This window comes from Entelurus aequoreus, linkage group LG07 (genome assembly GCF_033978785.1).
Source record: "Entelurus aequoreus isolate RoL-2023_Sb linkage group LG07, RoL_Eaeq_v1.1, whole genome shotgun sequence".
NCBI lineage: Eukaryota > Metazoa > Chordata > Actinopteri > Syngnathiformes > Syngnathidae > Entelurus > Entelurus aequoreus.
Genome location: NC_084737.1, coordinates 76,305,834 through 76,333,047, shown reverse-complemented (window position 1 = coordinate 76,333,047; position 27,214 = coordinate 76,305,834). Strand labels below are relative to the sequence as shown.

The following is a 27,214-nucleotide window of genomic DNA, read 5'->3' as shown; positions in this document are numbered from 1 at the left end:
TGTATTGAATTGTGGACCCCAGGAAGACTAGTGGATTGTTGAGGCAACCAGCTAATGGGGATCCTTAATACAAATAAAATCAAAATCAAACATAAGTGAGCGCTGAGCCTCCACAGAACAGCGGTTATTGTGCTAGAGATGCATAAAAGGTTTAATGGTCTCATCCTAATATACATCGATAATAGACATGTGCCCTTATACTCTTGTTTCTATGGTGCATTATTGAAAAAAGAAAAAAAATCTTGAATGAAATGCGTTGAATAATGTGGCTAGCGGAGCATTTGAACAGAAAAAAGGGCACAGATGACAATGGTGTCAGAAGTGGGATCTTACTTCTTTCTTCTTCTTTTTTTTACACACATTTATCCTGGGTAATCTCTGTGACTATCAGTACCGTATCTACATAGATTCCAGATAAAATGTGGTAAATGGTGTCAGAAGTGGGATTCACTTCTAACTTCCAATGTGTCCTTTTAAACGCGCATATATACTTGATATCCATGCGGCTTTCACTGTACTCAAATTATGTCAGAGTTTTTAAATGAAATGTGGTAAATGGTGTCAGATATTGGATCCACTTCTTACTTCCAATGTTCCTTTTATTTCATGCCTTTATATCTGACAATCCTTGTGACCTTAACTGTACTTAATCTACCAATATTCTAAATAAAATGTGTCCTTCTCAATTATAATTGATCTTGTATTACACAAATTAAGACTTGATAATGCTGTTCAAAATAAAATGATGCAAATAGAGTCAGAAGTGCGATCAACTAATGTATGTCAGGTGTTCAAAATAAAAGGTGGTCAATGGTGTCAGAAGAGGGATCCACTTCTGACTTCCGATTTGCCTCTTATTATATGCATGAATACTTAATAACCCCTGTGACCTTAACTATACCAACTATTCCAATATTCCAAATAAAATGTGGCAAATGGTGTCAGAAGTGGGATCAACTTGTAACTTCCAATGTGGCTTTTAATACATGCATTTATACTTGATCATCTCTGTGGCCCCAAATATTGTGGCCTTAACTGTACCTAATGTATGTCAGGTGTTCAAAATAAAAGGTGGTTAATGGTGTCGGAAGAGGGATCCACTTCTGACTTGCCTCTTACTATATGCATGAATACTTAATAACCCCTGAGACCTTAACTATACCAAATATTCCAAACGTCCAAATAAAATGTGGCAAATGGTGTCAGAAGTGGGATCAACTTGGAACTTCCAATGTGGCTTTTATTACATGCATATTGTGGCCTTAACTGTACCTAATGTATGATAGGTGTTCAAAATGAAAGTTGGTTAATGGTGTCAGAAGAGGGATCCACTTCTGACTTCCGATTTGCCTCTTATTATATGCATGAATACTTAATAACCCCTGTGACCTTAACTATACCAAATATGCCAGTATTCCAAATAAAATGTGGCAAATGGTGTCAGAAGTGGGATCAACTTGGAACTTCCAATGTGGCTTTTATTACATGCATATTGTGGCCTTAACTGTACCTAATGTATAATAGGTGTTCAAAATGAAAGTTGGTTAATGGTGTCAGAAGAGGGATCCACTTCTGACTTCCGATTTGCCTCTTATTATATGCATGAATACTTAATAACCCCTGTGACCTTAACTATACAAAATATGCCAATATTCCAAATAAAATGTGGCAAATGGTGTCAGAAGTGGGATAAACTTGGAACTTCCAATGTGGCTTTTATTACATGCATATTGTGGCCTTAACTGTACCTAATGTATGTTAGGTGTTCAAAATGAAAGGTGGTTAATGGTGTCAGAAGAGGGATCCACTTCTGACTTCCGATTTGCCTCTTATTATATGCATGAATACTTAATAACCCCTGTGACCTTAACTATACCAAATATGCCAATATTCCAAATAAAATGTGGCAAATGGTGTCAGAAGTGGGATCAACTTGGAACTTCCAATGTGGCTTTTATTACATGCATATTGTGGCCTTAACTGTACCTAATGTATGTTAGGTGTTCAAAATGAAAGGTGGTTAATGGTGTCGGAAGAGGGATCCACTTCTGACTTCCGATTTGCCTCTTTTTATATGCATGAATACTTAATAATCCCTGTGACCTTAACTATACCAAATATTCCAATCTTCCAAATACAATGTGGCAAATGGTGTCAGAAGTGGGATCAACTTGGAACTTCCAATGTGGCTTTTATTACATGCATATTGTGGCCTTAACTGTACCTAATGTATGAAAGGTGTTCAAAATGAAAGTTGGTTAATGGTGTCAGAAGAGGGATCCACTTCTGACTTCCGATTTGCCTCTTATTATATGCATGAATACTTAATAACCCCTGTGACCTTAACTATACAAAATATGCCAATATTCCAAATAAAATGTGGCAAATGGTGTCAGAAGTGGGATCAACTTGTAACTTCCAATGTGCCTTTTATTGCATGCATTTATACTTGATAATCCCTGTTGCCCCAATCATTGTGGCCTTAACTGTACCTAACGTATGTCAGGTGTTCAAAATAAAACGTGGTTAATGGTGTCAGAAGAGGGATGCACTTCTGACTTCCGATTTGCCTCTTATTATATGCATGAATGCTATACCCTTGTGATCTTAACTATACCAACTGTGCCAATATTCCAAATCAAATGTGGAAAATGGTGTCAGAAGTGGGATCAACTTGGAACTTCCAATGTGCCTTTTATGACATGCATTTATACTTGATCATCTCTATGGCCCCAAATATTGTGGCCTTAACTGTACCTAATGTATATCAGGTGTTGGAAATAAAAGGTGGTTAATGGTGTCAGAAGAGGGATCCGCTTCTGACTTCCGATTTTCCTCTTATTATATGCATGAATACTTAATAACCCTTGTGACCTTAACTATACCAAATATGCCAATATTCCAAATAAAATGTGGCAAATGGTGTCAGAAGTGGGATCCAACGAATCTTGTATATGAGATAATTATACCTGAAAGACCGGTTGAGAATTCAGATTGGTGGGTGTCTGATTACTACTAATGAAGGAAATTACATTCACTTTCGCTCATATTGTTCTATTTAGCAGAATAGCAAGCTAAGAGAGACTGAATCAACAGCGCCTCTACTGGTTGCAGCCAAGTAGTGCACGCCATCTTGCCTCAGCCGCTTCAGTACATAAAGAAAAGATGTGTTCCTCCTTTGAGGCAGTTAACGCAAGACGTGAACGTGAGAAGTGTGTTGTACTCAGATATTTAAGTCTGAGGAGCAGAAATAGAAAGTGCAGTGGACTAGAGAGCGAGGACACGGTTATGCACTGACACTCCCCTCAAGACCTTCTCTTGCAGTAGTTGCTCCTAGCGTTGCTTCACACCCTTCTCAAAATGTAATAAACTTGCTTCTGGGACATTAGAGAGCCAGGCTGCGGTTTCTCCTGGGTGAGCCATGGTCAGCTCTGTGAAGTACTACACTAGCAATAATAGACAGCTATTACATGATTGGTTTATATCAGGGGCGTCCAAAGTGCGGCCCGGGGGCCATTTGCGGCCCGCAGCTAATTGTTTACCGGCCCGCCACACACTCCGGAAATGCTATTGCAAAAATAAAAATAAAACATAAAAAAAAGTGGAATGAGGTGAAATCTAACGAGAAAAAGTTGCAATGTTGACACAAAGCTGCCATGCAGGCTGTTTTTTTTTTTTTACCTTTGTCTTATCTTTATTTTTATTTTTTTGCCATTGCTCAAAAAAAAATTTAGAAAAACAATCTATGTTGTAATGAATTATTGACCTATTCAAAACTCCAATTATTTCAAATATTTCACTTTAAAATGTTTTCTGTGGAAAATATTGCATATATTGTGTGCGTTTTCTTTGACAAAAGAGCATAAAACAAACAAAATAATAGCTCAAACGTAAAATCGACAGATATGTCTGAAGTTGATCTCGTAACTTAAGTGTTGAAAGTAAAAAAAATTTTTTTTTTAAATCAATCACTTTACGAGTGGGGGACCTTTTGCATCCCAAATATATTTAATGGGATTTTATTGATCTTTTAACTGTGATTACTCAATATTAAAATAACTCAAATCAATAGTGTCCTGCATTATTGATCTTTTAGGGCTCTAATTACTAAATACCGCATATTTCAGTTTTACTATAAAAAAAAAAAACAAGGTTGTCTTTAACAGAAAAGGCATAAAACCTTTTTTTTAATTTTTTTTTATTACTTTATATCAACCTAAAATTGATATAGAAATTTACTGTAAGCGTTAAATAAATAAAAAAATATATAATTTTTACTTATTTTTTACATTTTAATAACTGAGACCCTTTATGGTCCCCGAGAGCCCTAAAGGTAAAACAAAAAACAAAAAAAAACATATTTTGTTATGTTTGAAAATGAAAAATGTTCAAAATGGCCCCCGCATGCGGCCCTCAGTGGAAAAAGTTTGGACACCCCTGGTTTATATGGAGGGCTGTGGCTTTGATTGAGAAAGAAAACAAGAGTTTTAGGTACAAGTCGGTAGTGTATCAATATAGTTATGGAAGGGGCTGTTTGCAAGCTTTACAAGGCGGCCTAGAGGGCGCTAACTTCCCAAAGTTCTTGTTATGTTTTTTGGTTTGCAAAATGTAACTTTGAGCAAGTTGTAAAAAAAAAAAAGAACTTGTTTATGATGCATTTGTGAAGTGCAACCAGAATGAAAAATGTATAAACTTAATCATTTTATTTTAAACACTGATTAAATATTTAATCATATTATTAAGTCAAACCAAATTATTAAGTTGATACATTATTTTTCTTTCTTAGTAGCTTTACAATAAGATTAATATATAATTATTTAGAATTATTATTTATTATATGACCTTTTTTTTTTACTGAATTAAAATGAATAATGAATTGACAGCGTGGGGTGCACATACGTCGTTTTTTAGTGTTTACGTAAATAAATATTAATACATAAAGTAACAATACATAAAGCATTGGGTTACAAGTCTGGTAAGAATCCACGTGAATCAATATACCGTATTTTTCGGATTATTAATTGCAGTTTTTTTTTCATGCGACTTATACTCAGGAGCGACTTATGTGTGAAATAATTAACACATTACCGTAAAATTTTAAATAATATTATTTAGCTCATTCACGTAAGAGACTAGACGTATAAGATTTCATGGGATTTAGCGATTAGGAGTGACAGATTGTTTGGTAAACGTATAGCATGTTCTATATGTTATAGTTATTTGAATGACTCTTACCATAATATGTTACGTTAACATACCAGGCATGTTCTCAGTTGGTTATTTATGCCTCATATAACGTACACTTATTCAGCCTGTTGTTCACTATTCTTTATTTATTTTAAATTGCCCTTTCAAATGTCTATTCTTGGTGTTGGGTTTTATCAAATACATTTCCCCAAAAAATGCGATTTATAATCCAGTGCGAATTATATGTTTTTTCCTTCTTCATTATGCATTTTCGGCCAGAGCGACTTATACTCCGGAGCGATTTATAGTCCGAAAAATACGGCATTAAATTGACTCATTAATAGCATTAAAATAAGATATAATTAGTAGCTCATATATTAAATAGAGTTAATTTGCTCAAATTATTTAGAATTATTATTTATTATATCACCATTTTTTCTACTAAATTAAAATGAATAATGAATTGACAGTGTGGGGTGCACATATGTCGTTTTTTAGTGTTTACGTAAATAAATATTAATACATAAAGTAGCAATACATAAAGCATTTTCTTACAAGTCTGGTTAGAATCCACTTGAATCAATATATGCATATATTAACATGTATATACATTTTTTTTTAATCAAATATAAGTAGAATTGATCATTTAGATATAATTATTATTTTAATTATACTGTCAGTGATATGTTTATACATAATAATATAGTTTGCATTTTTTAATTACAAATACATTAATTAATAAAAACAATTTTTACATTACAGTTATGTTTTGTGAATAATTGCTTACTTATTTTTAAATCATACATCTGTTTTTTTATCAACATAATTAATAATTAATTAATAATTAATAATAATAATAATCAAAAATAATAATTATGCATAATTAATCAGGTTTTTATTAGTATATTCAGATGTTTGTTTCTTTCAAATGTTCAGTCAAAGTAAATAAGGTGATTGTAGGTAGGTATTACATATTTCTATACATGCAGCCTAAATGCGTGCCTTGTGTATTGCTTCCTTTGCATCGTTTTATGCATTTCCTCTGTAGTTTGCAACGCTGGTTTGTAATAAGACAAATTTATGATGTACGCATTGTATTTTATTGCGCCTAATTTATCGGCTCATCCATCCGTGGCGTAATTTTCCTTTCATTTTCTTCTCGCTAATTCAATCAATCAAGAAGCGTCCGCCGGTTCCCTCCATTATAGCGAGTGACAGATAAATGGGACTATTTAGAAGATTTATATACCCCCCCCCAAAAGCTTATCCCGATTGATCTAATATGTTTTCATTATTGCGGGCCATATCAAAAAGAAGCAAAGTGTCTCCCGCCATTGCTAAATGCTGCTGGCGCACTAAATGCTTTATTATTAGACACCTGGAGCGTTGTAACAAGATGGAATAAAACAACCAACCCCCTCCCTCAGGCTAATTGATACAGTGTGGTCCGGAACAAGAGCAGCATTTTCTGCTTTATAGTTGATTTGGGGGAAGAAAAAAAGGACTCCCATTGCATCTCATTGGTTTTATTGTTAATAGGCTTTGCCATTTGTTGTTACTTTTTTTTATGGCGTCTCATCAAAAAGAGACACAATAAATGACAATGATAATTCCACTGCTTGGGAGTTTGGACGTGACTTTAACAGCCTTTAAAAAAAAGGCATTCCGGTTCATGGCTACACGATAATGATACTAATAATATTGTTGAAATAGGAGAGAAATAACAGAACCAGCGCAAAGACATTAATACATAAATATTCTGAGATAGACCAGCGTTCTCCCATCCAGTGTCATTTTATTTTATATTGTTTACAAGTTATAAAACGTGCGGGATTATGTGAAGTTTATATTGGACCTAGTAGCAATAATTCTAACTTAATTCAATGCTCTATTGCAGAAGTGTCAAAGTCGTGCCATGTTTGGCCCCAGAGGGCCGCTGCTAACAGTCAATACTATTATTACACAATTTTCTCATGCATTTTTTTTAGTAGATTTTTTTTTAAACTAAAATGTAAAAAAAAATATGGTAAATTGCAATAATTTCACCTAAAAATTGAGTGTATTTTACTGTATGTGGAAAAAATAATACTGTTGTTTTTATGGTAAAAAAAAAAAAAAAAAAGGCAGCTCAGTTGCCAGAATTTTACTGTACAATTTACATTAGTTTTTTTTTACTGTAAAAAAAAAAATGCTATTTTACAGTAAAATTTTGACACCCGAGCTGCCAGTTTGTTTGTTTTTACCGCAAATGAACAACTGTAGATTTTTTTAGGTATTACTGTAAATGCCAAAACGACACCACAGTTTTACAGTAAAAAGAAGTACTGTTTTTTTTTTGTTTTCATTTAGAGAAAAATTCTGTAAAAAACACAGTAAATGTCACAATTTTACCATGAAATCTATTGCTACTTTTACATTGCACAATTTGATGGATAACTTGCTTTGGAATCATTATTATTAGTGTTTATTTCTATTTAAAAATGGTTTGAATGTTTGATAATATATTTTTGCCTAATTAGACAATATTTAAATTAAAATAGAAAGAAATAATACATTTAGTTAGAAAAGTTACAATACTTTATTGATACATATTATTTCCAGGCTTTCGAGGGTAAAAAAAAGGCAGCTCAGTTGCCAGAATTTTACTGTAAAAGTTACTTCTTTTTTTTTACGGTAAATTAAAAAAAATTCAATTTTACATTAAAATGTTGGCACCTGAGCTGCCGGTTTGTTTGTTTTTACCGCATATCAACAACTGTAGATTTTTTGGTGTATTATTGTAAATGCCAAAACGACACCACAGATTAATACAGTAAAAAAAAGTACTGTTTTTTTATTTTAATTTAGAGAAAAATTCTGTAAAAAACACAGTAAATGTCACAATTTTACCATGAAATCTATTGCTACTTTTACATTGCACAATTTGATGGATAACTTGCTTTGGAATCATTATTATTAGTATTTATTTCTTATTAAAAATGGTTTGAATGTTTGATAATATATTTTTGCCTAATTAGACAATATTTAAATTAACATAATTTGCGATTAGATGGAGTAAAAAAAAAAGTTCTCCCAAAATAGAAAGAAATAATACATTTAGTAAGAAAAGTTACAGTACTTTATTGATACATATTATTTCCAGGCTTTCGAGGGTAAAAAAAAAGGCAGCTTAGTTGCCAGAATTTTACTGTAAAAGTTACTTCTTTTTTTTTACTGTAAATTAAAAAAAATTCAATTTTACATTAAAATGTTGGCACCTGAGCTGCCGGTTTGTTTGTTTTTACCGCATATCAACAACTGTAGATTTTTTGGTGTATTATTGTAAATGCCAAAACGACACCACAGTTTATTACAGTAAAAAAAGTAATGTTTTTGTTTTTTTATTTAGAGAAAAATTCTGTAAAAACACAGTAAATGTCACAATTTTACCATGAAATCTATTGCTACTTTTGCATTGCACAATTTGATGGATAACTTGCTTTGGAATCATTATTATTAGTATTTATTTCTATTTAAAAATGGTTTGAATGTTTGATAATATATTTTTGCCTAATTAGACAATATTTAAATTAACATCATTTACGATTATATGGAATATTTATTTTTTTTCTCCCAAAATAAAAATAAATAATACATTTAGTGAGAAAAGTTACAGTGCTTTATTGATACATATTATTTCCAGGCTTTCGAGGGTAAAACAAATGAAGTGGCGGGCCAGGGCCTTGAGTTTGACACTTGTGCTCTAATGCTTTAAAAAAATAAAACACATTTATACTGAATTTAAAATTTGGTATGATTCTTTTTCTTTGCTCACTGACAAGGAATTAGCAGCTAATGCATAATGAAGGAATTGCACCTTAATAACCCAAATCCCTTCACCAGATGGAATCTCCTCCACTAATCCCATCATCAATTTCCGAAGAAAAGGCTCTTTTCCTGGCGGAGTCTTAATCAAAAAGTATTGACTTTTTACGTTTAATGAAGGCAAAAGAACGGCGGGTCCCGCCTTTTTTCCTTCTTATCTCACCTGGACCGTATCCTCCTTGAACTGGAGCAGATCAGGATGGTCGGAGCGCAGCAGGAAGGTGCGGCTCCCCTTGTAAGGATTGGTGTAGGTGATCTTCTTGGAGCTGCCCCGCCCACTGTTAGCTGGGACACACACCTCGAAAGCCTACACACACACACACACACACACACACACACACACACACACACACACACACACACACACATTGTTTACATCAGTCATTCTCAAATAGCTTACCAAAGTCGTAATAACATTTTGATGGATTTGTGAGCGCCCTGTGTAATGTTCTATGTTTTTAATGGAACATAGAACATTTTGGTGTTGTTTCCTTGAGTCATATTGCAGTCTACACGTATCTCTTATGTTTGACTGCCATCTACTGGTCACACTTATCATTTCCCCATGTACCAAATAAAATACCTTCGAGGTCGGTAAGCACAACAAAAACGTATTCCGTACATTAGGCGCACCGGGTTATAAGGCGCGCTGTCGAGTTTTGAGGAAATTAAAGGATTTTAAGTACGCCTTATAGTCCGAAAAATACGGTACTTGTTAAATAAAACGTTTTTAATGAATATGTGGTCCTTCTACGCTACTGTATTTTAATGTTGGTCATTGTGGCTGTACTTGAAGAGCCAAGTGTTTTCTGAGATGGTTCTTGGTAGAAAACAGTTCAAGTTCAGTTCATGACTATTTATTAGGGATAAGAATCTGACAAGAACTCCCGATTCGGTTCTCGAGGTGACGTTTCGATTCTAAATTGATTTAACACAAATCTCAATTAGATAATAAAACCTTTTCAAAACAGGTGACAAAAGCTACTCTTGGCGAGTAAGCAGAGACAGCCTAACTTTTTAAAAAGGGATTCTTAAAAAAAAATTAAATAAATAAATGCATTTAAAAAAATGTTTTTAAAAGAAATGTGTATTTTCAGGGAAAATACTGAATCAATTTAGAATCTGAATAAATGAGATTGGCGGTTTGGATGATCTACTATTGACCATATTTTTCCGACTATAAGGCGCACTTAAAATCATTTAATTTTCTCAAAAATCGACAGCGCGCCTTATAACCCGGTGCGCCTAATGTACGGCATGATTCTGGTTGTGCTTACCGACCTCGAAGCTATTTTATTTGGTACATGGCGTAATGAAAAATGTGACCAGTAGATGGCAGTCACACGTAAGAGATATGTGTAGACTTCAATATGATGGCAGCAAACAACACCAAAACTTTGAATGTTCCATTGAGAATATAAAAAATTACACACGGCGCTAAAAAATCTTTCAAAATGTTTTTAGTACGACTTCAGTAACTTATGAAGTCGCACCGCTTGATGGATTGTCGGCGCATTAAACATGCGAGTATTACTATGGTGCGTGTATAAGGACCGCAAAATGGCACCCACTAACAGACATTATCTGGCGTTTTGTTTTGCAATATTATGCGAAACAAACTTTTCTTACCTTCTGGTACCTGCTGTATTTGGGATCTGCATAAGTACCGAAAATTTGAGCGTGTTTGCCATTGTAGTCGGTGCCGACGCCATAGTCATAAGCTTCTTGTTTTTCTCTATCTTCTTGTTATGGGACATTCATCCTCCGCTGTTGCCATTTCTAATATAAAGTAGCGTAAATTTCTGACTTATATCTGTCAGTAAACTCGCCATGAAAGCGCTAAAACATACCGGTGTAGTGACTTTACATTATTCACCCAAGGAACTTCAGTTATTAGAGAGTTCCGGTCGGACGTTTTTTCATGGGACACATTTCCGGCGTTGTTATTGCACTAGTGAGCCACGGATAAGGAGATGCTGCTCTGTTATTGATAGAAGTAAAGTCTGAATGTCATTAAAATAGTTACCGTATTTTTCGGAGTATAAGTCGCTCCGGAGTATAAGTCGCACCGACCGAAAATGCATAATAGAGAAGGAAAAAAACATATATAAGTCGCACTGGAGTATAAGTTGCATTTTTTGGGGAAATGTATTTGATAAAAGCCAACACCAAGAATAGACATTTGAAAGGCAATTTAAAATAAATAAAGAATAGTGAACAACAGGCTGAATAAGTGTACGTTATATGAGGCATAAATAACCAACAGAACGTGCCTGGTATGTGTTACTGTGGCATGCTGGGTAATGGAGTTATGATGTTATCTCGCTCAGTGTTTTTCAATCTTTTCTGAGCTGAGGCACATTTTTTTCATTGCAAAAATCTCGAGGCACACCACCAGCAGAAAACATTTAAAAATTAAACTCAGCAGCCGATATTGACAGTAAAAAGTCGTTCTCGCAATTGTTGGATATGAATTTAAACCATGACCAAGCATGCATCACTATAGCTATTGTCTCAAAGTAGGTGTACTGTCACATCACGCTTTGACTTGTTTTGAGGTTTTTGGTGTTCTCCTGTGTGTAGTGTTTTAGTTCTTGTCTTGCACTATTTTGGTGTTGCTTGTCATGTTATGAACGGATGTACTTTGTGGACACCGTCTGCTCCACATGCCTTAAGTCTTTGCTGTCGTCCAGCATTCTTTTTTTATTTACTATGCAGCCAGTTCAATTTTAGTTTAGGTTTGCATAGCCATCTCTAAGCTTGAATGTTTTTTGTTTATTTTTTGGTTTAAGCATTAGATACCTTTTTACCTGCCTCCCGCTGTCGTCTGCATATTGTGATCACGACAAACCATGTTCCCGACATCTAAAAAGCAATTAGCTACTTGCTGCCACCTACTGATATGGAAGAGTATTACACGGTTACTCTGCCGAGCTCTAACCAGCACAGACACTCAACAACGGCACATTTGCGGATTATAATTACTGGTTTGTATAAAATATTTTTAACCCAATTAGGTGAAATTATATAATCTCCCACGGCACACCAGACTGTATTTCACGGTACACTAGTGTGCCGCGGCACAGTGGTTGAAAAACACTGATTAGCTCATAACATCACAGTACCGTATTTTTCGAAGTATAAATCGCTCTTGAGTATAAATCGCACCGAACGAAAATGCATAATAAAGAAGGGAAAAAACATATATAAATCGCACTGGAGTATAAGTCACATTTTTTGGGGAAATTTATTTGATAAAACGCAACACCAAGAATAGACATTTGAAAATCAATTTAAATTAAATAAAGAATAGTGAACAACAGGCTGAATAAGTGTACGTTATATGAGGCATAAATAACCAACTGAGAACGTGCCTGGTATGTTAACGTAACATATTATGGTAAGAGTCATTCAAATAACTATAACATATAGAACATGCTATACGTTTACCAAACAATCTGTCACTCCTAATCGCTAAATCCCATGAAATCTTACACGTCTAGTCTCTTACGTGAATGAGCTAAATAATATTATTTGATATTTTACGGTAATGTGTTAATCATTTCACACATAAGTCGCTCCTGAGTATAAGTCGCACCCCCGGCCAAACTATGAAAAAAACTGCGACTTATAGTCAGAAAAATACGGTATATGAAAATAAAACACTGTACTTTAATCAAGGGATTATTTGCCGTGCCACTACATGTATTAGTGGTACACGAACCACAGTTTGAGAATCCCTGATCTAGGCCTTTGCTCTTTCTCATTTTCATTTTCTCATCAAATTTTAGAAGAAAAAAAATATTTTCCATAAACGAGCTGCAGGTTTTAGTGAATTTACTGAGAAATTTGTGAGACTGAAACAATACAAAAATAATGCCATTGCAAGTTAATAAATACTAAAACAGACGCTTGTAAACGTGTTAGCATATTACCTGATGCTGACGACGCTAGCTTGATAACATTACGATAGCATGTACATACCGTATTTTTCGGAGTATTAGTCTTATAGTCCGAAAAATACGGTAGCTCCATCTTTTGACACTTCTTCCACCCCCGTCCTTGCACGCTACACCGCTACAACAAAGATGACGGGGAGAAGACGCTGTCGAAGGTGAGCCACGTAAATAAGACCGCCCACAAAACGGCGCATCCTGAAGAGACGCTCAGAAAGCTACTTGAAGGTGGTCTGTTAAATGTAAAATTAAGACCACTAGATAGTGTTTTAAATTTAGAATAAAATCATAATAGGACCTCTTTAATGCGCCTTATAATCCGGTGCGCCTTTTGTATGAAAATAGACCTGAATAAACCCGCTCATCGGCAGTGCGCCTTTTAATCCTTTGTGCACTTTGGTCCGAAATAATAATAAAAAAAGTTTATAAAGTAAGAAATAAATATAATAATTCAAACACAATTATTCATTTATTATTGATTCTGGAGGAAAATTATGAAATTATTAAGAATTTGAATAAATAAGAATATTTTTAATAGAACAGCCACAAAGAAGCATACTTGCCAACCCTCCCGATTTTTCCAGGAGACTCCCGAATTTCAGCGCCCCCCCCCGAAAATCTCCCGGGTCAACCATTCTCCCGAATTTCTCCCGATTTTCACCCGGACAACAATATTGAGGGCCTTTAGCGTCCTCTACAATCTGTCGCCGCGTCCGATTTTTCTCCATACCGGCTCAGTCACATGTTGTATGCGGCTTCTGCAGACACACGAAAGTGACTGCAAGACATACTTGTTCAACAGCCATACAGGTCACACCGAGGGCGGGCGTATAAACAACTTTAACACTGTTACAAATACGCGCCGCACCGTGAACCCACACCAAACAAGAATGACAAACACATTTCGGGAGAACATCCGCACCGTAACACAACATCAATCAATCAATCAATCAATCAATGTTTATTTATATAGCCCTAAATCACAAGTGTCTCAAAGGGCTGCACAAGCCACAACGACATCCCCGGTACAGAGCCCACAGTGGGACGTCGATGTGAATGACTATAACATAAACACAACAAAACAAATACCCAGAACCCCTTGCAGTACTAACTCTTCCGGGACGCTACAATAACAGCTCGAAGGGGAAGGGTTATGCTGCCTGCACCTCAAAATACGCCCCCAACCCCGCAACCACGCCCCCCCAAACCACACCCCCAAAACCCCCCTGCGCCCCATCTCCCGAATTCAGAGGTCTCAAGGTTGGCAAGTATGCAAAGAAGTAGTTTCCAGAGACCCAGAAAACTATCATTAGCATGCAAACACCCTACAATGTCTTCATCATTATGTCATTGTTATCATATTATGTCATGAGCTTGCATCAGAGCCTGCCTGTTCCTAATTAAAAGTGACTGGCTGTACTATCAAATGGACTAAACAGGGCAGTATGTAAGACTTTGCGAGTGTGTCGCCATCAACCACTCAGATGAGGAAACAGTCACGACGTTTCCTTTCTGAAAATGTCAGCGCGTGCAAGAGTGTCTCGTTACACAGTGCTGAGGTCGTTTACCTTGGACAGCACAGGCCGTTGGACATTAAGGCAGAGTAGCCAAGCGGTGACCAGCTGCCTCTGCTCCACGTCCACGGCGTTCAAGTACAGGAAGCGGCTGCCCGCCCGCCACGGCTGCACCTTCAGTTGGAGCTCCTGCACAGCTGCGGGGGGCAGCAGGAACACACCTGCAGGGTGGACCTGTGGAGTACAAGGTGGTGAAGTGGATGAGAAGGAGACAATACAATTTGTTAGGGGAGAAATTAAAGCAAAAGGAGTGCGGGATTGGTTTTATATACCGTATTTTTCGGAGTATAAGTCGCACCGGCCGAAAATGCATAATAAAGAAGGAAAAAAACATATATAAGTCGCACTGGAGTATAAGTCGCATTTTTGGGGGGAATTTATTTGATAAAAGCCAACACCAAGAATAGACATTTGAAAGGCAATTTAAAATGTCTAAAGAATAGTGAACAACAGGCTGAATAAGTGTACGTTATATGAGGCATAAATAACCAACTGAGAACGTGCCTGGTATGTTAACGTAACATATTATGGTAAGAGTCATTCAAATAACTATAACATATAGAACATGCTATACGTTTACCAAACAATCTGTCACTCCTAATCGCTAAATCCCATGAAATCTTATACGTCTAGTCCAGTGGTTCTTAACCTTGTTGGGGTTACCGAACCCCACCAGTTTCATATGCGCATTCACCAAACCCTTCTTTAGTGAAAAATAAAAAAAAAAAATTTTTTTAATTCAAGACAAAGTTATATGTTTTTGGTAACACTTTAGTATGGGGAACATATTCTAAGTAACAAAGACTTCATTTAGAGTTATTTGGTTAGGGTTAGGGCCAGGGTTAGAGGGTTAGGGTTATAATAAGGCCATGCGGAATAAGGCATTAATAAGTAAGTACTTAATAATAACTAGTTAAGGCAAGGCAAGGCAAGGCAACTTTATTTGTATAGCGCTTTTCATACACAAGGCAGACTGAAAGTGCTTCACAGACAACAAAGTGAAATGAAAGAAAATAAAAGCAAAATTAAAATGCAGACAATATAATAAAAACAGTGCAGATGTTAAAAGTTAAAAGATTAAAAGATTTAGCTGAAAGCTAAGGCGAACATAAAAGTCTTCAGTCTAGTTTTAAAAGTAGTCAGAGTTGGGGAAAGTCTGACATCTTCAGGAAGTTTATTCCAGCTATTTGTTGCATAGTGACTGAATGATGCTCTCCCTTGATTGGAGTTTACTCTTGGAACTGCTAACAGATTGGTCTCAGAAGATCTTAGTGATCTAGAGGGCTTATATAGTGGGAGCATATCAGTAATATACTTGGGCCCTAGACCATGTAGTGATTTATATGTGAGCTGGAGGATTTTGAAATCAATTCTCTGATGTACAGGGAGCCAATGTAAGGATTTAAGAATTGGTGTAATGTGCTCACATTTTTTGGTCTTTGTTAGAACTCTAGCAGCAGCGTTCTGAACAAGCTGTAGCTGCCTGACAATGTTTTTGGGAAGACCTGCAAGGAGACCATTACAATAGTCTAGCCTACTGGTAATAAAGGCATGTACAAGTTTTTCAAAGTCTTGAGCTGACATGAGCCTTCTAAGTCTTTTTACATTTTTGAGGTGATAGTAGGCCGATTTTGTTACTGATTTGATGTGACTGTCGAAATGTAAATCAGAATCTAAAATAACCCCAAGATTTCTGGCTTTATTTGAGGTTTTCAGGGACAGTGATTGAAGGTGTTGGACGACTTTAAACCTTTCTTTTTTAGCACCAAAAACAATTATCTCAGTTTTATCTTCATTTAGTTGTAGGAAATTTTGGCACATCCAGTATTTGACTTGCTCAATGCACTGGCACAGAAGATCTATGGGGCGATAGTCATTTGGTGATAGCGCTACATAGATTTGGGTGTCATCGGCATAGCAATGATGGTCAATGTTATTATTTTGCATGATTTGTCCTAGTGGGAGCATATAGATGTTAAATAAAGTCGGCCCCAAGATTGAACCTTGGGGGACTCCACACGTTACGTTGGTTGGTTCTGATACAAAGTCACCAATGGAAACAAAATAGTTCCTATCTTGTAGATATGACTTGAACCATCTTAAAACTGTGCCTGAGATCCCCACCCAGTTTTCCAACCTGTCCAAAAGTATTGAGTGGTCGACAGTGTCAAATGCAGCACTGAGGTCCAAAAGCATTAATACTGAAGTTTTGCCAGAGTCTGTGTTTAGACGGATGTCATTTATAACTTTAAGAAGGGCCGTCTCTGTGCTATGAAGAGGTCAAAATCCTGACTGGAAGTTGTTGTGGCAGCCAGTAGTTAAGAGCCAATATGTTACTAATTTGCATGTTAATAAGCAACTAATTAATGGTGAATATGTTCCCCGTACTAAAGTGTTACCATGTTTTTTTACTGGTACACAAAATGAACCATGCATGAACATCACCTTGTTCAAAGAACAAAACCAACACAGTGCATAAACTCACAACAAATTACACACCTGCAAACCAGTCTGCTGTTGCCGTATCCGTAATACGCCGACAAGGAGAAGTTTGTATTTACACGATGAGTCGGGTGTGTTTTGACCTCCGCCGAACCCCTGAGGCCAACTCACCGAACCCCTAGGGTTCGATCGAACCCAGGTTAAGAACCACTGGTCTAGTCTCTTACGTGAATGAGCTAAATAATATTATTTGATATTTTACGGTAAAACTATGAAATAAACTGCGACTTATAGTCCGAAAAATACGGTAAAAATTGATGTTTGTACATGCATCATTTCCACAAAGTAAAGGCGATCAAAGCCTATTTAATGAGAACATGCAGGGATTTGAGTGTTTTTAATTTTCTGTGTATGCAAAATATGCACAAATAAAATTTCCTTAGTGAGTAATTTAGATCAGGACTGAACTCGGTTTGATTTTACAGCTTCTGACTTTTCAGAGACATATTAAATTGTAGTGTTAGTGGTCCCTCTAGTTTTGTTGGTAAGCCCTTTCAAAGGTGTTTGACGAAGACCGAACTGCACAAAAATAAAGGCTTTTTTTCCTATCACAAATAATGTTATTTATGCCTTTCAAACACCCAGAAGTTTTAAACACCAAATACATTTAATAGAGAATAGCTATAGTTTTACATGCAGAAAACATTGTGTAATATATATCTGACAAATGGAATGGTGTCCAAACGTTTACCACAAAAGGTTGCAAATTAAAAATTCAAAAGACGCGGGGGGCCATTTTCATATTTATTTTGTAAAAAAAAAAAAAAAAAAAAAAGGGGGGGAAAAAGCTTTAAAACAGGGGTGTCAAAGTCAAGGCTCGTGGGCCAGATATGGCCCACAAATTAATGATCTATGGCCCCCGGGATGATTAAAGATTAAAGATTAAAGATACCAATGATTGTCACACACACACTAGATGTGGTGAAATTTGTCCTCTGCATTCGACCCATCCCCTTGGGGAGCAGTGGGCAGCAGCAGCGCCGCGCCCGGGAATCATTTTGGTGACTTAACCCCCAACTCCAACCCGTGTTGCTGATATTTGATTAGTATTAGAACCGGCCCGCAGGCCACAGCCGCCTGCTGCTGTTTTGCACGCACCAAAACTCCATCAGTGTTGGCGCTAGGAATTTTCAAAATGGGGTCCCAGGGACCCCATCAAGTCATAAAAATGGGGTCCCACAGTAAATTTTTGGGGGTCCCACTTTTTTGTAAGCCTTTTGAAAACAAATGATAAATGTATGCACTATCCTGTTATATCTCACATTCTATATTGTGTTTTGGAAAAAGGTTGTCATAAACGTGATTAATTCATTAAAAAAAAATGATACAAAAGAAAACAAATGTTTATGCATATGTAAATGTATTCAGTTATAAACATTCATTCACTTTTTTCTTTCATTCATGAATCTAAACTTTACAGCTGCCAGTATTTTTTTCTATTTTTTTTTTGGTAAGATTTTCAGAATGTGTTCCTTCTATTTTTGGCCAAAGTAAGACAAAGAAAACAATCTGAAGTTGTCTTTATTTTTTAGTTTTAATGCCACGATTTTAATAGTCCTGGCCCGCGTGTGCACAGATTTTCCTCCATGCGGCCCCTGAGCTAAAATTAGTTTGACACACCTGATTTAAAACTTTGTGTTATAGGTGACAACGTGTATCATATAAGTATATAAATATTAGCTTTTTCTCATGACATTGTCTTTCTGCTCTTATTTTCTTACGTGTTTCCTGTTGTTTTTTTGTTTTTCTCAAACTTTTTCCACCAAGAGCAGCATACTGAAAAGCCAAAGCATGCGGGATATTTTTTTATTTTGTCAAAAAAAGGGGAAAAAAAGACAAAGCTTTGCGTTACAGGTGACAAAGCATACTTTATTCGCTATTAGTATGATAATTTAAGCTTTTTCTCATTACATTGTCCTTTTGCTCTCTTACTGTTGTTTCTTGGTTGTGGAAAAAAAACAACCCAACAGTAAGAACTGTTTTTATTTTGACTTTATTTTGCGGGCCAACAAAACTAGAGCTGCGATCCCAGAAATGGCCACCGGGCTACACTTTGGACAGCCCGGCTATAAATAAATATTTAACATCACTTTATTTAAGACTCTTGCTGGCAAAGATGGCAATGAGCATAGAGGGATGACAGGTGACTTTGAATTTTAGTTCAAATTTGACAGGGGTACAGTGGGAAGGGGATTAATATGGCCCCATCGGTCACGGTTTGCCTGACACATGAAACATGACGAATTGGGGGGGCTGCACTATCCATTTCAACCACCACATGGCAGTAGAGAGTTGAATATATTAACATGTTTTTTTAAGTTAAAGTTAAAGTGCCAAAGATTGTCACACACACACCAGGTGTGGCGAAATTGACCCATCACCCTTGTTCACTCCCTGGGAGGTGAGGGGAGCAGTGGACAGCAGCGGTGGCCGCGCCCGGGAATCATTTTGGTGATTCCACCCCCAATTTCAACCCTTGATGCTGAGTGCCAAGCAGGGAGGTAATGGGTCCCATTTTTATAGTCTTTGGTATGACTCGGCCGGGGTTTGAACTCACAACCTACCGTCTTCAGGGCGGACACTCTAACCCAGGGGTGGGCAATTAATTTTCACCGGGGGCCGCATAAGCAACCCGAGCACTGCTGGAGGGCCACACGACAATATTTCAAATAAATTTTGCTCAATATTATTTTTGATATAACGTAAGATAAATAATAATGATGATAATATTAATAATAAATAATAATAATAATAATAATAATAATTTAATTTAACCTAACTTAACTTTATACAAAAGCAGATTGCTTTTGATGGTCACTTCATCCTGCATTATCCAACATTTTTCCCCATCAGATTTGGACAACCATCTGTTGTTAAGAATAGTTTTTAATCATATTTATTTTATATTGTTTTTTATATTGGTTTTATATGTAATTGTTTTTTCTTTTTATTCAGTCATTGGTGGAGCTAAGGATAATATTTGAATATTGTTTTTAATATTGTTGTGCAGCACTTTGAAACATTTTGTTGTTTAAATGTGCTATATAAATAAAGTGGATTGGATTGTCACACCTGCCAGCTTGTCCCATTTCAGTCCTAACATGTCCAAACACGCATTTACCTATGTGAACAAGTCATTACCTGAGGTTGTCTCTTTAATTGACTGCATGGCTGCCAGCTACTCCGTGATTTGAAAGTCTGCAGTTATCCCACGTAAGAAGAAGAGCAGCTGGGCGGTGTCACGTACATCACAGCTCTCATCCAAAGTTAGCGAAAAACAGTCCATGTCTCCGGGCATATCAGCGCAACAGAGTCCAATAAGCACTCCTTAATAAACTCTCCGTCAGAAAACGCCTTACTTTTTCTGGCGCGTTTGTGAAAAATGACGAAACTTGTCCTGACGGCCGCATCTCTGGGGGTGTGAAATATGGCAAAAAAGTCCTTGTTGGGTTTGCAGTTTTACCATCAACGCATCGGCCGCCCTTGCACGCGCTTCATCAGACACATTCCGGTATTTCCCCTCGTGTTTCTTCGTGTAGTGGCGATTAAAATGATATTCTTTAAACACAGCAAGCTGTGTACCACAAATTAAGCACACGGCTTTACCATTAATTTATGTAAAGAAATACTTGGCAGTCCATGTCTTGTTGAAAACACGCCATTCCTCATCAACTTTTCTCTTTTTAGCGTCTCATCACTTGTCTCTATGCACACTCACTCACAGGTTCCCCCCGGACATACGGCATAAATAACACATTTCAAAATAAAAGCAGCACAGTTGTATTGCGCGCACGACATAGATGTTTTTCAAACTTTATTTTGTCATTTGTGATTGCGCCGTTCAATTCACTCACAATCGCACACGCGCATACGTCCACACGGAAGTAATACAAATAACGCTTTTCAAAACAAAAGCAGCACCGTTGTATTGCACACTCGACATAGATACTTTTTGAAATTTATTTTGTAATTTATGTTTGGCCTCACGCGGGCCGGACAGGGATGCGCAAAGGGCCGGATGCGGCCCGCGGGCCGTACAATGCCCAGGTCTGCTCTAACCACTAGGCCACTGAGTAGGTTTTGGTGACGGTTACATCTTTAACCACAGCATCAGAACAAGGAAATGGGATAAAATTGCTACGGTATGAAAAGGGGTAGGATTAAATAAGCTCTGCTTCTTCCTACTCCTTTTCGGACGCGCTGTAATGAAACAACTGGAAATATGGGATGAATTACATTGTGATTGTATGCATGTTGGAAATAAACAGAAACTGAACTGAACAGTTGCTATGTAGAGTGGCGCTTTCCATCATTTTCAACAGACTGCATTGCAAAATGATTAACCCCCCACCCCCTTCTTCTCACTGGAGATCCCCCCCAGGAATGGGGCCATATGAATCCCTTCCCTACTGTATATAAACATTTGTACATGTTAAATGACAATCTCCAAATGAAATTGTTGTTTTATGGATTAGCTATGTATGAAATGGTTTAACTCTGCATATATTTAGTATTTTTTTTATGAGAGCAATACATTAAAAACATTTAATAAAAGATAATAATATTTAGCATTTTTCATTAAGTCATAAATAGTGTATATTTGATGAAAATATCATTGGATTAATAGCAACAATTCCTCTAAAAAAAAAAGTCCAGGTTAGAACAAAAATAAACCCACAATCATTAAAAGATAACCCAGTTGACAGATGTCAAAATCAGGCAAATTAAGGAGTGGGTGAAAAGAAGGGCAGAAAAGGAGGACAGCGAGTGAGAAGTGTGAGTAATCAGCGAGAGAAATATAACAGAGACAGTAGCATATGTAACATGAGAATTATTGCACAGCGCTCGTTTTTCCGTTCAAATCTGTTGAGAAAAGCAAAACTATTCTCTGGCGGTGAGCTTCATCCTGTTTTATAAGACTCCTCCGACGCGTTCCACAGCGACTCAACCTGCCGAGAGTCACATCAAAGCAGACGCTGTGATGCATCCTCTGGAATCTTTTAAAAATACATCTGTCACTTTTTCCTTTTCTTTCCAGCCTGTATTCTATTTCTTCAAGGAAAACAGGCCCTGTATTGCTACTGTATGCACCCCATTGCACTTTACGTTAATAAGCAATCCCCTTTTGTCGGGGCTCTGAGAGGGAATCGTTGTCAAAACCTCTTTGTTACCAACATTTATTTTACATTTTTAAATCAGGTCAATCCGATTGTACGCGTGCATGAAACATACGTTGTATTTTGTCTGAGCTCATTTGTAGGTTCATGATAATAACTTATTGCATTTTATTACTAAATAATATGTTCCTTTGTTTCCTGCATAGTTCCCAACCCCCTCTGAGATGCTGCACTGTACATCATTTTCTCAAAGGAATAGACTCGCCTGAATCCAGTACGGTATTTTTCGAACATCGAGGCGCACTTAGAATCTTTTCATTTTCTCCAAAATCGACAGTGCACCTTATAACCCGGTGCGCTTAGTGTTTGTTTTGATTGATTGATTGAAACTTTTATTAGTAGATTGCACAGTACAGTCCCGTATTTTTCGGACTATAAGTCGCAGTTTTTTTCATAGTGCGACTTATACTCAGAAGCGACTTACTGTATGTGTGAAATTATTAACACATTACCGCAAAATATCAAATAATATTATTTAGCTCATTCACGTAAGAGACTAGACGTATAAGATTTCATCGGATTTAGCGATTAGGAGTGACAGATTGTTTGGTAAACGTGTAGCATGTTCTATATGTTATAGTTATTTGAATGACTCTTACCATAATATGTTACATTAAAGGCCTATTGAAATGAAATTGTTTTATTTAAGCAGGGATCGCAAATCCATTCTATGTGTCATACTTGATCATTTCGCGATATTGCCATATTTTTGCTGATAGGATTTAGTAGAGAACATTGACGATAAAGTTCGCAACTTTTGGTCTCTGATAAAAAAAAAAGCCTTGCCCCTACAGGAAGTAGCGTGACGTCACAGGAGGAAGGGCTGCTCACATTTTCCTATTGTTTTCAATGCAGCGAGAGAGATTCGGACCGAGAAAGCGACGATTACCCCATTAATTTGAGCGAGGATGAAAGATTTGTGGATGAGAAACGTGAGAGTGAAGGACTAGAGTGCAGTGCAGGACGAATCTTTTTTCGCTCTGACCGTAACTTAGGTACAAGGGTTCATTGGATTCCACACTCTCTCCTTTTTCTATTGTGGATCACGGATTTGTATTTTAAACCACCTCGGATACTATATCCTCTTGAAAATGAGAGTCGAGAACGCAATATGGACATTCACAGTGACTTTTATCTCCACGACAATACATCGGTGAAGCACTTTAGCTATGAAGCTAACGTGATAGCATCGTGCTTAAATGCAGATAGAAACAAAATAAATAAACCCCTGACTGGAAGGATAGACAGAAGATCAACAATACTATTAAACCATGGACATGTAAATACACGGTTAATGCTTTCCAGGCTGGCGAAGCTTAACAATGCTGTTGCTAACGACGCCATTGAAGCTAACTTAGCAACGGGACCTCACAGAGCTATGCCAAAAACATTAGCTATCCACCTACGCCAGCCAGCCCTCATCTGCTCATCAACACCCGTGCTCACCTGCGTTCCAGCGATCGACGGAGCGACGAAAGACTTCACCCGATCATCGATGCGGTCGGCGGCTTGGAGACGGAGGAAGTCAAGGTGAGGTCGCCGGCTAGCGCGTCTGCTATCCATCTCAAAGTCCTCCTGGTTGTGTTGCTGTAGTCCGCCGCTAATACACCGATCGATCCCACCTACAGCTTTCTTATTTGCTGTCTCCATTGTTCATTAAACAAATTGCAAAAGATTCACCAACACAGATGTCCAGAATACTGTGGAATTTTGGGATGATAACAGAGCGTTTTGTATTGGATTCAATGGGGCCGAATACTTCCGTATCAACCATTGACGTCACGCACATACGTCATCATACATAGACGTTTTCAACCGGAAGTGTGGCGGGAAATTTAAAATTGCACTTTATAAGTTAACCCGGCCGTATTGGCATGTGTTGCAATGTTAAGATTTCATCATTGATATATAAACTATCAGACTGCGTGGTTGGTAGTAGTGGCTTTCAGTAGGCCTTTAACATACCAGGCACGTTCTCAGTTGGTTATTTATGCCTCATATAACGTACACTTATTCAGCCTGTTGTTCACTATTCTTTATGTATTTTAAATTGCCTTTCAAATGTCTATTCTTGGTGTTGGGTTTTATCAAATAAATTTCCCCCAAAAATGCAACTTATACTCCAGTGCGACTTATATATGTTTTTTTTCCTTCTTTATCATGCATTTTCGGCCGGTGCGACTTATACTCTGGAGCGATTTATAGTCCGAAAAATACGGTACATATTCCGTGCAATTGACCACTAAATGGTAACACCCGAATACATTTTTTCAACTTGTTTAAGTCGGTGTCCACATATATCAATTCATGGTACAAATATATACTGTCAGCATAATACAGTCATCACACAAGATAATCATCAGAGTATATACATTGAATTATTTACATTATTTACAATCCGGGGGGTGGGATGTGGAGGGGGTTGGGGCGGGGGGGTTAGGTTTGGTTGATATCAACACTTCAGTCATCAACAATTGCATCATCTGAGAAATGGACATTGAAACAGTGTAGGTCTGACTTGGTAGGATATGTACAGCAAGTAGTGAACATAGTGAGTTCAGAAAGCAAAAGAACAAGTATATACATTTGATTATTTACATTTGATTATTTACAATCCGGGGAGGTGGGATGTAGAAAGGGGGAAGATATTAATTCTGTATTCTGTATTAATTCTGTATTAATTCTGGTTATTCTTACCAACCTCCAAGCAATTTTATGTGGTACATGGTTGACACCGGTTCAATAAATGACGCTGGCAAGTACCCGTAAGCAAGCAACACCAAAACTTTGATGTTCAGTGAGAATATAGATTAGAACAACACACAACTTTAAAAAAAAATTGTCAAAATGTTTTAGTACGATTTTGGTAATCTACAAAGTAGTCAGACATACTGTGCTTCAACATACGGGTAATAATATGGTGTGTGTATAGGGACCCCAAAATGTTTTGTTTCGCAATTTTATGCAAAACCATTTTTTTTGTACCTATTAGTACCTATTGATGTGTATTTGGGATCTGCATAAAGCCAACATTTTTCACGCGGCCACCATTGTAGCCCAAACTGTAGTGAATACAATTACAGCTCTTTTTATTACCCATTCTGTGTTATATGTGTTTTATGTTGCACGATTGCACCAAGAAAAATTCCTAGTTTGTGAACCCGTTCTCAAATGTAGTGGATTGTCCGAAGCTTTAAACAGGCAACAAAAGTAGTTTAGTACAACACATTTATTTACCCATTATCAGAAGTGCAGGTTGAATTAAGTTGGCCGTGCAGACAGACCACATGTTACTCCGGAGTAAACAAGACACACACAAGCCAAAATCACTGTCGAGTTCCGGTCTTCTGCCATTTTTTATATGTCTTTTGTGCGTCATTGTTCCTTATCGAGTGCGTCAATGTCTTGCTGTTATCCCTATCTGTTCCATAACAACTCGAATCCTTTAGACAGTCAACACATTCTGTAGACAGGTTGGCACGACTTAACATTCACTTTTGACCCACTGGCACAGAATAGGAGAGAAATCAAATGAGCGTACATTCCCATTAGACATGCAATATAGGTCAAAGGTCAGAAATTCTACTACACAAACAATGGCAATAAAAACTATTCTGATTGTGATTCTGATAAGGTCTTTTTTTTCCTCTATCCTATTGTTGTTCAGTTGAGTTCAGTTCAGTGTCAGTTTATTTCAAACATGCATACGATATTTTCATACCATAGCAATTTTAGCCCATTTCCTTGTGGGGCATTCATCCTCCGCTGTAGCGGAAAACTACCGTTACAACAAAGATGACGGGGAGAAGACACTGTTGAAGTAGAGCCACATAAAAATGAACGCCCACGAAACTGCGCAGCCTGAAGAGACCGTCAGAAAGTGGCTTGAAGATGGTCTGTAAAACAATCTATGCAAGTCTATGTCATCTAGGTCAGTGTTCCCCAACCTTTTTTCCACCAGGGATCGGTTTAATGTATGCATTATTTTCACGGACCGGCTTTCTACGTGTAAATTAGCCTTTACCCACAATCTGGCACATTAAAATGTTATATAGCCATTGATGTGCATTGTCCCATTACAACTACAATGGAGTTGTAATATACATCTATTAACAGGCTTATTGGTGTGTTTAGTGGGACAGGCGAAAGTTAAGTCTGAGAAAATGTGGTGGTTTATAAATTAATTAATGTTTCTGTGCGGCCCGGTAGAAAATGGTTGGTGGTTGGGGACCACTGATCTAGGTCATTGTCTTCTCAGGGCGTTCAATTGATCGCAACTTGACTGCTTGGTTTGTTTTGGAAGACGTTTCGCTGCTCATCCGAGTAGGCTTCATCAGTTCGTGCTCATAGACTTAGATTGGTCAGATCAAGTCCAAAACCAGGAGGGTGTGCCTGGGCAAGGATGGTTTCGCCCTATCGTAGTGAGGAAAACAACTGTTTTAATGCAAACGAGCAATCCTAACTGTCAAAGCTAACGACAGTGTAGCATTGAGGTATTGTGTGGCAGAATGATAGCTGTGGATCGGACTACGACCAGTCCAAAATAGTCGGAATCCCCCGCGTTAGCATTCCATTCAGTTGTAAACAAATGGCATTCTGGTCACAAAAAATGACCAGAATGTTTGTAACTCCTGTTATTTGTTGGAGGCTTTTAGGAATGGTTGAAAGGACGGTGTTGTATGTGGGAGACAGTTGGTGTCGCAGACCACCTCCTCTGTTCAGGGGTGGTTTTTCAACCTTGACAAAGATGGCTTCCCTCACTCCTCTTTCGTACCATCCGTCCTCCCAATCTGTACATTTTTGTTATTTTTTTTGTTGGGGTTTTGGCACCAGCTACTGGACCAGATCTGACCAATCCAAGTCTATGAGCACAAACTGATGAAGCCTACTCGGATGAGCGGCGAAACGTCTTGCAAGACAAACCAAGCAGTCCAGTTGCGATCGATTGAATGCC

The 27,214-nt window shown here is 37.3% G+C and overlaps 1 protein-coding gene across 1 annotated transcript in view; it reads right to left on the bottom strand.

Annotated features, from left to right (window-relative positions):
* nphp4 (nephronophthisis 4) overlaps nucleotides 1–27,214 on the bottom strand; it is a 486,853-nt gene that overhangs the window by 1,032 nt on the left and 458,607 nt on the right. Inside the window, exons 29-30 of the mRNA XM_062054501.1 lie at nucleotides 14,576–14,755; nucleotides 9,215–9,358 (exon numbers count right to left, since the gene is read on the bottom strand). Of these exons, the coding sequence (XP_061910485.1) occupies nucleotides 9,215–9,358; nucleotides 14,576–14,755 (324 nt within the window). The remainder of the gene's footprint in view (nucleotides 1–9,214; nucleotides 9,359–14,575; nucleotides 14,756–27,214) is intronic.